This window comes from Rhyacophila brunnea, unplaced genomic scaffold (genome assembly GCF_057557595.1).
Source record: "Rhyacophila brunnea isolate RB1 unplaced genomic scaffold, BYU_Rbru_1.0 scaffold_20, whole genome shotgun sequence".
Lineage (NCBI taxonomy): Eukaryota > Metazoa > Arthropoda > Insecta > Trichoptera > Rhyacophilidae > Rhyacophila > Rhyacophila brunnea.
In genome coordinates this window covers 23751287-23764862 of record NW_028232860.1, presented here as the reverse complement: position 1 = coordinate 23764862, position 13576 = coordinate 23751287, and the positions used below count along the sequence as shown (strand labels likewise).

The 13576-nt window shown below is 33.0% G+C and overlaps 1 protein-coding gene across 1 annotated transcript in view; it reads right to left on the bottom strand.

Annotated features, from left to right (window-relative positions):
* Positions 1-13576, bottom strand: part of lds (transcription termination factor lodestar) — a 36871-nt gene that overhangs the window by 11666 nt on the left and 11629 nt on the right. The window contains exons 9-11 of the mRNA XM_085948326.1: positions 12783-12982; positions 8998-9207; positions 7932-8123 (exon numbers count right to left, since the gene is read on the bottom strand). Coding sequence (XP_085804452.1) covers positions 7932-8123; positions 8998-9207; positions 12783-12982 — 602 coding nt within the window. The remainder of the gene's footprint in view (positions 1-7931; positions 8124-8997; positions 9208-12782; positions 12983-13576) is intronic.

Sequence of the window (13576 nt, the reverse complement as noted above, 5' to 3'; positions counted from 1 at the left end):
ACGCAATAATTGATTCACTGAGATTTTTAATAATTAAATGACAATAATTTGGATTTTAATTTTATAATAGACAATAACTTTACTCGAAAGATAGACTTCTTAAAACAGCTGATCTGTATTTATGTTTACAACAAAACACTTTCGATTTCTAACGGTTTTTGACAAAAGGTAGTGCAATAACCTTTAAAATTTTGGGATTCACTACACACTATTTTTTTTTTCATTGTTACCTACTAACATTCATAAACAGGTAATTCATTTTCTTGTTTACTCGCACAACCTGTGCGTACAACTAAATGACATTTCATCGTTTCACTTTTACGATTCTTGCTTATTTTTTTCTTCTTATGAACTTAATTATAGTTCCAATAATTTTGCATGTTTGCAAATATGCGTTACGCATGACATCTTAATTGATTATAAACGCATTGATTACAGAATTTAATCTGAGAGGATTTTAAACCTCGATTCATCATTCAATTTTGAGATTTTCACCTCAAATATATACTTATGTATTTATCTATGCGATCTAATACGAGGATTATAACCTCTGGTTCATGAGACCTCATTTTACAAACTTAGGATTTGAAAACTAGAAAGAAAAATGTTTATTTTATTATATTCAATTGGCAGTTCGTTGCATTTAATTTCACGCATTTAATTCATTCCTCAGAATTACAATTTCTAGCTAATGCATACTATAATTTTTATAGCTCTTTTACTATTATAATACCTTTCTATTATTTTATTATAGTCTAATTTGATATACAAGTATATTTTTATCTTGTTCGATTAACAGTATCTATATGAACATGAACTGTTCTAATCACTTCTTCTGACAATTAATTATTGATTGTCAACAAATTTATCTAAAAATATTACATGTTTTGTTTTACATGTATATTAATAAAATAACAATAACACAACAGTTATTATGCAATAAAAGTAATGATTTGATTAATTGATTACTTAATTCTTTTTCATTATGCTCACATTATTCATTAATTTATTTTTATTTTTAACTTCATTTATGTTTCATTCCAATGGATAAGAGAATTTATTAGATTTATTTATTTATTTATTAGAATTTATTAAGAAAAAGTATGCTTTTAATATAAGTACTACAATAAGTTATTACTTATACTCATTTAATTTTATTCTTTATATTTCTGATTAACACGCTTCTCTATTTTACATATAACAGAATAAGATTGTGCTTGATTGATATTATTTATTATCTTGTTTTGAAATAAATACAGAAAAAGATGTTATAATTTTATGTGAAATTTTTAACTTTGGTATTTCTAAATAATAGATTTTAAAGATTACATTGTTGTAATTTGTATAATAGACGCAGATAATTCACAACATCGTTGGCCATCGAAATTGAAAAATAAATTGTCCTTTTTGGGGTTACTTTATTCTATAGGAAATTGCAATATTTTTTTCTTCTTAAAATTGCATAACGCGGCATTTCTTACTGTAATAAATATAACAATTTATTGGATTTGACTTCAAAATATTCTTGACACCATTGTCTGGGCAAATATTAAACAATTTTGTAAGTAAGGGTCGGCATTGTTAATTTATTTATTGTATGCCAACGGAATTTCTATGGAAATTGCAAGATTTCTTTTTCCTTGCATTCGACAACCGTTCCCATGGTAATAATTGAGGCAATTTATGGGATTTTACCTAAAAGTATTCTTGATATATATTTTGTAATCATTGTTCGTGACAGCTATCTAGCGTCATACCTATTGATTTTTATTACGGTGTAAGGTATCTATCTATCTATTTAATTGTCTACCTCCCTTTTCACCTGGCGTTTCACAAAAACATAACTATGCATTTTATTATGTTGGGTAAGTACACTATTCTATTTTATGAAAGCATTTCTTATTTTTATTTAATTTTTGACACGTCCTAGCTAATGTATAGCATTTTTTCTCCTGGAACTATTTCGTTCCAACGTATTGTTTTGAAAAGGATTTTTTTCCTATTCTTAGTGGTATAAAGATAACCATTGTTTAATTTTCAACGTGTGTGTTCTCAATCGATCTTATAAATTTGATTTAATTTGAAATAATTTATTCCATACATTTATCTACCATTTTCTCAATTCTCATTTATCACTTTACGATATAAAACAATATTTCTCTAACCCTTCTATTTTTATTCTCCTCTCTTATCACTGATGATATCTTACATTTTAACAAAACTACCTAAAATACAGCTCAAGATTTCGCGTTTCTTTCACTATATAATATAAAGTGTCTTGGCAAGAACTATCATTACAGCGATTATATTTGTAAGTGTAATTCAATCGAACCCACCAAATATAGATAAGGTTTTATGCTTTCGCATCAATTAATATGACAATAATTAATTATCAATATAATATAGAGATTTACGCAACACGTTAAAATCTATTTACCACTTATTTGATTTCCAATTTACATTGAGAACTGATTGGCAATATTATTTTTCTTCTTGTCATAAATCACATGACTATAATATTTAATTTTATGAGAGAACACTCCACTTGGTTTTTAGACGCTTGTAAATTATATAGAAGATCTTTTGATCTCTATTAATCGATAAAGACTTTAAAATTCGTAAAACTCGGCATACGGTTTCAAATTGACACATTTTGTCATCACGCATTTTTTTTTTCAGGGATTATTTTTAATTATTTTATCCACTTTTTAATTAGCATTATATTGCCTAATGTAGTTTTTCCTGGACTACATTCTTGTATTTCTTTGAATACCCATATTCATTGACACATTTTGTCATTTCAGGGAAACACAATTATTTTTAATTATTTTATCCACTTTTTAATTAGCATTATATTGCCTAATGTAGTTTTTCCTGGACTACATTCTTGTATTTCTTTGAATACCTATATTCATTGACACATTTTGTCATTTATTATACGTTTCTTTTCACGGAAACAAGAATTTTAATAATTCTTTCTTTTATTTCATTAGCATTAGTTTGCTTAATGTAGTTTTTACTGGACCACATTTTCGTATTTCTTTGAATACCTATATTCATTGACACATTTTGTCATTTATTATCCGTTTCTTTTCACGGAAATACGAATTTTAATAATTCTTTCTTTCATTTAATTAGCATTAGTTTAATGCTTAATGTAGTTTTTACTGGACCACATTTTCGTATTTAATTGAATACATTCATTTAACATTTAGCGAACACAATTGAACTCATCTTACTTCACAATTTAACTTTGAAAACATGAAATTTAAATTTATAAAAGACATAATCTACGTGTACTATGCTTTCTCGCGTGTAGATATTACGCAAACTATAATAGGTTTTTTTTTCTACAATATTGATTGATTATAGTAACTTTTATCACCTGAACACTATCCCAACAATGTTATGGCACGGATTAACCAGTCTGCCATAATTATTTAAAAATAAGTAGTTCACGATTTTATCATATTAAAAATTTATTTATTTGACAATTGTCTTAAACAGGTATTTAAACACACGAAATTTCGTATGGGATCTGTAACAAAGTCATCATAAGGTAATATTTTAATATGAAGCTTGATAAAACACAGTTATCATATAATAATCACATTTTGCATGTGTTTTTCCATTTATTTTTCATTTGGGAATTTACAAAGAACTTTGATACTTTAAAAATTTAACATTTCTGTCTATTTAAATTATTCGCTTGCTTCATGTTAATTATTATTTTATCTTGAAAATGTATTTCAATACATTTTAATAACGTAATTTTGATACTTGTCTTTAACTGACAGGCTACGATAATTGATTATTTATAATTCCGTAGTAAAAACTGAGTATTATTAATATATTATATTTAATACATTAATAATTGATTATTTATAATTCCGTAGGGAAAACTGAGCATTATATATTATTTTTAATACATTATTAATTTTTGATTTATAACGAATTTTAATTTGATACATTTTGATTTATAACGAATACCTACTGACGATTCTAATATTCGTTATTCCTACATTTCTGATCTAAGCAATAATAACTTTCTAACTTCGATTTAGATTAGTTTCACACATAAGGATAATTTATGAGAGTGTACTTTTAATTAATACAATCGTAACAGATGACTATTCTGCACATCTAACTATTCCGGTTATATCCGAGATATAGTTATTAATAATTCATAAAACGTATTAATTTTGCTATAGCAACAATGCTTAGATTTTTAACACTTGATTTTATTTTGCAGACAAATAAAACCCATTATGATTTTTGACACTTAGTCGATAATTCAAAAATTAAACGTATTACTTTAATTATAGATTCAGTATTTAACTTCTTGACATTTGATTTTAAAATATTTTATAGTTGCTAAATTATTAATTACGCAATTTATTATGCGATATTAATCTAATAATGAAATACTGATAAATTGATAAGAAAACATACATAAGACCAAATATAATACAATATAATTGGGATAGGTAAGTACATGGGAATGGACATTGCAACAAATCGAGTTGATTAACTTGATTGACTCACGGTTTTGCTGTCTCACTGGTACTTTTGCTGTTTCCATCTTTTCTTCATTAATTAATGTATGTTTACGGATTCTTCATGAGATGATCTTATTGTCAGGTTTTCTCATCTCATCTCATCTCGTCTTATCTCGTCTCATCTCATCTCATCTCGTCTCATCACGTCTCGTCTCATCTCGTCTCCTCTAATCACGTCTCGTCTCATCGCACTGTCTGACACCAATTTAATGTTATAGCACGGATTTACCAGACTGCCATTGACACCAAATATCGTGTTAGGGAACGGCTTCATTGGGAAGCCTTAGCCCAACACGGCAACGCAAAGGTGGAGGTCGCGCCGCATGCCAACTACCGCAGCAATAATGAACTCTAAACAATAACGTTTTAAACTGGTTGAATTTATTCAGAGTTATTTTAACATAATTGACATCGGCAGTTTATTAATTAAATGTTTAATTAACGATACGGCATTTTAAAGAGATCGACAATCATCGCGGGAGCTCCGGCGGACAGACGGTCCTGCCTTCGCCTCCCGGATATCAAGCCCCGAACAAAGGGCTCACAACATCTTTTATAATTTAAGATACTTCATGTTACTGCACTTACTGGCTAACAAAATGGTTTGGCGCAGCCTTTATTAATAAATTTATATATTACAAGATATATTCATATAAGTGATATTATTCCATAACAAAGCATTGGTTTTATTTTCATGGAGGTGTTTGAATAACTGTGGACCGGTGTACCAGTTATCGCACCACAACGAATGCCCTTTGCCCAGATACTCGGTCAGCAGCGTTGTCACAACAGCTCCGGAAATTCCAAAGTTTTGGCTATCCACTATGTCTGTCCCGTCACCACAATAAATAATAAAATCTAAAATATAACCCGTCATAACGTCACACAGCACGAACATTTTGATACCGAAACGATGACGCTTCGATGGAATGAATTGTTTAAAAATAAGTCTCCCTTTAAAAACAATAATGCTCTCATCGAGACAGAGATTTTGATGCGGAATCATCGTGCCTTTGAAAATGTTGCGTGTATGCTCTAAAAGTAACCTAATTTTATTTAGTCTATCTGAGGTAACACTTGTTGGATCGGAAAAATGGAGCATTTGGAGCAATAACTCATATCGGTCTCTAGGCATCGTCTGACCGAAAATGGGTGCACTTAAAAAACAATCCGTACTCCAGTGTTCTTCTAGTGACAAATGTTTGTTTCGTGTCATGAGCATGACACCGCAAAAAATGCATATAATTCTGATACAGTTGTATCGATCCAATTATGAGAACGTGATTTTGGTCCAAGTTCTTGAGTGTTATACTGGTAGTGGAAAAAAATGTTTGTTTGTTGGACTACCTTCAACATTATATCACGGTTTAAAAAATGTTCAAAAAAAAGACACTCAGGCGAAGTCTCAGTCAAATCGCTGTTTGCTATGCCGGATTGAAAATCATCAAACTCATATACGATCGGAACATGGGGTCCGGATGTCCATGTTCTCAAGTGTTCAATTGGCTCTTCTGATATATCTACATCACTGAGGTCAGATGGTTCCAATTCTTCTTCAGACATTTCGTAATCGGAGTCCAATTCCTCACTTAAACCAGCCATATTGAAGTTTGAAAAAAGTTCTCAACCAAACACTCACACGATAACAAAGGTAATATAGTCCAAAAAAATATAGTCAAAACACTTTTTAACAGTTTAATACACATGAATGGTATAGTTAAAAACACATAAACAATAACACAGACAAAATATTATAATAAAATTCACACAATACAATAGATCGCGTAAAATACGTAATATTTTGTACGGAAAAACGACAAGAGCGATTCCTTGCACAGTCCTCTCACAACAGTGATATTACGCATACTGCGCAAACGCAGTAAAGTGGCACGATGTTTCAAACCAAAATTAAATGAGCGTAGATTGACGGCCTGTCGGAGGCATGTCAAACATCTTAGTTTTAGTATTGTAACACAATTTATTTGACAATGTTACATATATGTCACCGTTGGTAATGAAATAAGGCAAATTATGGTAGAGATTTCAAAATCATGCGTCATGTATATTCTACATAATCGACCGGCGCATTTTTGTATACAACATTGGCGACAGAAGCGCTGTAGCCCCGTAGTTTTGCGAAATTTCGCGTACTACTCTCGTGACAGAAGCGGGCGCCGGGTTAAATGTTTAGCAGGTTTATTCAAACTTGTTCGAGTGCGAATAAATTAGTTGTATCGATGACAAATGATCATATAATAATTATTCCACCCATGTTTGAATCGTGGAACGTTCTTGTGAACGATTCCGTAAGTGAGATGTTTGTTGCGAGTATTTTCCGCGGAAAATCATTAAATTCGTATACGTCTTAACGTCAAATAGTATAGACATAGAAATCGTATTAATTACATTGTGGAATATGTTTAAAAGTTACTTAGATTCCATACAATTTGTTTTGTAAAGGTTTCGCTTGAAATTGCATAGTTTAGGTTATTTTTCATCCGTTTTCAAACTGTTCTGGGTAACAGATCGTCGGTCCCTATTAAAAAAGTCGGATCTGAAATTTTGTCATTTTCGGATTATTACGTAAAAGTTATTTAAACACTTTAAACATTTATACCACAATCACAGTTTTTTTGATCTGACAGTTGCTGCTATGTTCACCGGACAGACGGATGTTTTTATAAATGTTTAGAAAAGTTTCTATAACCCGTATTTTTGTTCATTATGGCAGGCAATAGGTCACAAAGGATATTTGATGAAACATCTTTGATTGCTCGTACTGAAAAATAGCATTTTGCAGATCCGACTTTTTTAATAGGGACCGACGAGATGATGTAGCGAAGATGGCCCTGATGGTGGCCGACCTCCGTTAAGGAATGGCACGATAGGAAGACTATATTTTTGCTCATATCATTAAAAATTGCCCATATTGCGCTAAATTCTATTGTTCTAAGTGCCCAATTACAAAAAAATATTATTATAAAAAATTTATGAAATGTAAAAAAGACATGAGTGACACACAATTTGGTTTCAGAAATGGTATGTGCACTTGAAAAATACTTTTCAGCCTAAATGTCCTAATACAAAGATGCCTGAATATTAATGTAAATATATGTTTTGTCAACTACGAAAAAGCATTCGACAGAGTAAATCATCTAAAACTCCTATAACCATTTATCACAGGGAAAAGGCATTGATGCCAGAGATATTCAGCTTATACCTAACCTATGTTACGAACATACAATCAATATAACCCATAAAATAATAAAATATATGTGTTTTAAATGCGTCATGGTTTTTAAATGAGTTGGCGACTTCCGAGTCATCAAATGCATGGAATATTATTATTTTCAATTAACTTTTCGTCAATACCTTTTGATAAACGTTCATTTCTTCCCGTGATAATTTAACATCGATATGGTGCATGGTTTTCTGCGGCAAGCACTCCAGACTGTTTTCGTCTTGCAATTGCTGCTTGGTTCTCCTCAAAAGAAGAGTCTTCATTATTGCGGAGAGCCTCTCCTGGCCTCCTGTCGATTTGTTATCGATCCATTTCTTCCATAGCTGGAAGTGAACACACGAATGTATTTAAGAAATTAACCGACAACGATAACATACTATCGACTGAGGGAAATTGAATTTAAATTCTATTCGGCATCAGCAGGCTGTATGTGTAACGAAAGTGTTTGGCCAAAAAGATGCAAGTGACAATTTGTAATATTATACGAGAGCAATTTCACCCTTCAGAACACGAACAAGTATTCTATTAATAATGTAACTTCTCTGGGTTTGTTTGCTACTATCGTTCTACAGTGCAGGCGTAGATATTGCACGGTCCAATTGTCGCATGAAAATTCAGAAGCTTCTGAACTTTTTTGATTCATGCATGCAATCTTGCAATTTGCATGATAATACATTTGCATTTTTTTGTTATGGCCGCAATAATATGTACTGTCAGCAGTAAATCCACGCACGTGTAAATGGGGTATAAGCCCGCGTATCATAATAGATATATGATTAAAAAGTATTCACGTCAATACCATTTTAGAAAAAAAAATCTCAAGATAGATAAATGTTACAATAAATAATACTAAGGCCTCTTTCACACATCAACTTGGCAATTCTTCTCATCTGCATGGGAATATCCGTGTGTAAGGGTTTAAACAAATTGCATGGAACCGTAGCCTTACTATTATAACATATCTGCAGACATCTTAGTGACAATATGAGTAACTACAAATTCCCTACTCTTTCACGTGGGTATTTATATAATCCCCAACCGCCGCTTCGGTACTTAACATTACATGCAGCACTATGAAACCACAACCACTAGACGTTGGCTGTAGAATAACATGCTGCTTGTAGTGTTTGAACGTCTGCTAAAATTCACGTGTGTGTAAGAGTCCATAATGTCATAAAATAATTTGAAAAATCTCACCAAAATGTCATTGAAAGGCGAGCACCGTAAGAATTTGATCAGAGCGAAGAGATCCAGGTCTTTGTTGTGGACGGGTGTCCCTGTGAGGCACCACCTGGCCCACGCCTTCAGCTGAAAGACGGCTCGGGCAGTTAGCGACTTGTGGTTGCGGACCGTGTGTGCTTCATCCAGTATGACCCTGGTCCACCTCACTCGCATTAGAGTACCGGTCTATAAATAATATAACATTGGCAATAATTTTTAATGTCTTCATTATGTTTTATCTCATATATTTATTTATATACAACATTTTAGAATGCCAAAGATTTTTTTTTAAATACGAGGGTGGGTCAATAAGTCCTTAGAAAAGCCGACAGGTGGCGCGACTAGTACTGTTAGCGGTTTGTTTTCATGCAGCGGCACTACCGATTCAGTATGCTGCGAAGTTTCAATCAGATTGGTCGGGTTGTTGTTTTTTATTTTCGTACATTTAAAAAAAAATTAGCTTGTTTACAAAAATGGAGAAAATTGAGTTTAGAGCTGTTATTAAACATTTTAATATAAAAGGGTTAACAGCAAAGGAAATAAAAAATGAGTTGGATTTAGTTCACGGCATATCTGCTCCTTCACTTGCAACTATTTATAACTGGTTAAATGAATTTAAACGTGGTCGTACATCAACAAAGGATGAACCACGCTCAGGACGTCCTGTAGAGGTGACTACACCAGAAATGATCAATAAAATCCACGATATGGTGTTAAGTGACCGAAGATTAAAGTTGAGTGAGATAATTGAGGTTACAGGGATCTCAAAAGGTAGCGTCATTTCTATTTTACATGACAAATTGGGCATGAAAAAAGTTTCTGCAAGATGGGTGCCGCGTTTGCTCACAGTCGACAATAAACGCAATAGGGTGGTGGCCTCTAAAGCCCTGTTGTCGCTCATGCAACGCAATCCGGATGAATTTTTTCGTCGCTTTGTGACTGTAGATGAAACATGGATACACCACTATACTCCCGAGACGAAAGAACAGTCAAAGCAGTGGATTGCGAAGACAAACCATGTCCAAAGAAGGCGAAAACCGTAAAATCAGCTGGTAAGGTTATGGCTACTGTATTTTGGGATGCACGTGGAATTATTTTCGTTGACTATTTGGAAAAAGGAAAAACAATAACAGGGGATTATTATGCATCTTTATTGGACCAGCTAAAAAACGAAATTGAAGAAAAGCGGCCTCATTTAAACAGGAAAAAAATCCTCTTTCATCAGGACAATGCCCGTGTTCACACATGTTTACGATCAATGGCTAAAATTGAAGAATTGAAGTTCGAATTGGTCGACCACCCACCGTATTCGCCAGATTTAGCCCCCAGTGACTTTTTCCTTTTCCCAAACTTAAAAAAATGGCTAAGTGGACAACGTTTTTTTTCAAATGAAGAAGTCATCGATCGGACAAATGCTTATTTTGAGGACCTTCCGAAAACTTATTTTTCTGACGGTTTAAAAAAAAATGAGAAACGTCTAACCAAGTGTATTGAGCTCCAAGGAGATTATGTTGAGAAATAAAAAAAAAATACAAAAATAAAAACTGTTTTAATGCTTTTTTCTAAGGAATTATTGACCCACCCTCGTACATAAGGCATAGTCACACATTCTTTGGTATTTTTTAACCCCCGTCCTCCCATCATCACGCTTTGTCACAAGATCTTTTACCCCATTTATTGTGTCACATTTTTGATCATCATTCGTTAAAAATCAAATTTGTTTAAAATGATCAATTTCTGTCACAGAATATTTTATTTTTAGTAAAAAATGAATATATTTTGTTGGTTTAGTAAACTAATCCTTCAACAAAAACCGTCACATAAATGGACGACCCCGACCTTGAAAAACCGAATAATATGGGTATCTATTAGAAAAATTCCTAGAACAAAATCTTGAGCCAAATGGATGTTTTTTTGAATGCCCATATTATTCAGTCTTGAATAAAAAAATATTCATAAGTACATGAACTCCCACCAAAAATTTTGAGTAATCTAGACGCCCTCTATAAATTACATTGAGTACTGATGTTTACGTTGATTTAATATAAAACACGGAAACAATCTGTTGACGGAATTTAAAATATCCTAAGATAGCTATTGTGTGTTTTGTGCATATTCCAGGTCAAGCTACACAACATGTGCGTGAACAAATAAACATTGTATAAAAACTATATTTGTATTCCATCACAGATTGAACATACAGATTAGAGGTGAGTTGGAAATACTGTCACCAGTTTGTGTACTTAAGTTTCGGATGAAACTACCCATACTAAGTATTTGTGGCCTAATAAACTTGTTTCAAGAAACTTGAAACGTATTAGATGTCCGAATTCGAACGCATTCGATGATATCATCGCCGTGACTCGCCGTGATGGTGGTTGACTTTCAACGCTATTAATATTAAATGCGCGCGAGCGAGATATCATGATACACGTATGTCTAGCCGTGATATTATACTCAACTGTCATTGTTCTCCCTTTCTCCTCTGTTGTAAAGTTGGTATAGTGAAGGACAGAAATGGTCACATGTTCGTTTTATAGTATACTATTTGAGTTCCCCTTAGTTTTAGTTTTAAGAGTTTTAGTTTCAGTTGAGTATGAGACTTTATCGAGTCCCGGAGCTCGACGCATGGTATGAGATCTCGCCGTTCGCTAGCTAGTTTGTAGTCTTGCTACGTATGAAATCATCACCTCGGCGTCGCGACTCGCGTATGTTTAGTAAGACTACGGAATTAGTTTTGGTTTCAGTTGAGTATGACATTTACATCGAGTTGACGCCAGTCGCAAGCCGGAATAGCGGAGTTCTGATAACGCTAACTGACTATGCGTTTATCTGGTTTTGTCACGTCGAGTTTCTCGATTTTTTAGTGTTATAATTGGAACTTATAAACATAAACTGAATTCAAATTGTATGCGTGGTTGTATAAATGGATAATAATTATATTATACTTAATAAACAATTTGTGTAAAAATGGCTACTAAAAGGTTAAGTTTCGTGTGGAATCGTTCCAAAGAAATAGTAACAAATTATGCCATCTGTAATGTTTGTAAAATAAAAAATTCATACAAGTCAATGTCAAATTTGAAGAAACTTTCACAGCGCAAGCACCCAACTATTCATATTGAATTTGCCAGGCAAAATGTAGCTCCACCTGTAAATGAAAATGCTTTACAGATAAATGAAACCAGTGCTTTTAATGCTTCAGTATTTTCTACTGAAACAGGAGTGACTAGTGCCATAGTTCCAGCTGTACCTGTCTCGAAAATGGGACTTTTCGAAAAGCGGATGTATTTTTAACGATTCTATTATAGCCGATATTTCAAATACTAGTAAGTATTTTGAAACAAGTTTCGATACTAAGTATTTTTTAATACTGGTAGTAAGTATACTTAGTCTTCAAAATCGACCAGTTTTCCCACCTCTAGTACAGATATTCTGGGTTTGGATTAGAGATTAGGAAATATCTGTAAGAAAGATACCTAACCCTCAGTCAGTAAGTTAGTGTTATAAATCGACCAATATAAATTACCCGTTGAGTGAGGGCTTTACTTGCGAATTGACATAATTTTATCATTCAGTATTTTTTAAATCGTGATGAGCTAGTTCCAAATTCTGAACCCTCGCACCGATAGTGAAAGATGCATGTTCAAATCCCACTCAATTTAAGATTTTTTAATATGTAATCGCTGATGTCTAGGCTTTTTAAAGGTTGTGTATTTGAATAACGTATTCATACAAAGACGCATTAATACTCCAATTACCTTCTCAAGTTCGCGTTGCACCAAATTGTAAGTGGTTATAACGACATCGTTCTGAGCTAGCCGGTTCGCTTTTGTCTCCCTCTTGAGGCCGTGATGGATTAGGACTTTGAGGACATTCTTCTTGCAGTGATTCACTATCTCACCGTGCCACTGGCTTAGTAAAGACGCCGGGCAGATCACTAGAGTGCCACCCGTTGGACCTAGTAAGAGATAAAGAGATTTAAACTGTCTGACGATTCCTTCTCAATTATCTTACCTCAAGAGTTTCATAGTTGTTAATTCATTCATCTTGAAATTTTGTGACAGCCCAATAACCAAATACAGTTTTATCTTCCCACCTATTTTACTGATAGTACATACCAATTATTGTTTTTGATTTTTATTGACTGTTTACAAAGTTTTTGAGGGGTACACTGGTACGACCGCATCATATCCGATCATGTTTATGCTATACACGCTCACATACAAAATATCAATATTAACCCAATGCTTACGGGCCCTTTTAACTAATTTTGTAATTAACGTGTTAATTTGCATTTGGAAAGCAATTAGCAAAAACACAATTTTGTGCGGCCCGTAAGCACCGTAGAACAGGTCAAATTACCCTTATTGCAATGTAGATAATCCATTTTTTAAATGTATCACATGGTATAATATGTGAGAAAAGGACAGCTGATAAAATTTCCAAGTTACATTTGAGTGGAAGAGGTGGGAATTTGTTATGTGAAACTGGTGAGCAGGGAGCAATTAGGGTTTGTGGCTGAGACTCCAGATACCGATTGAGAGTGACACAA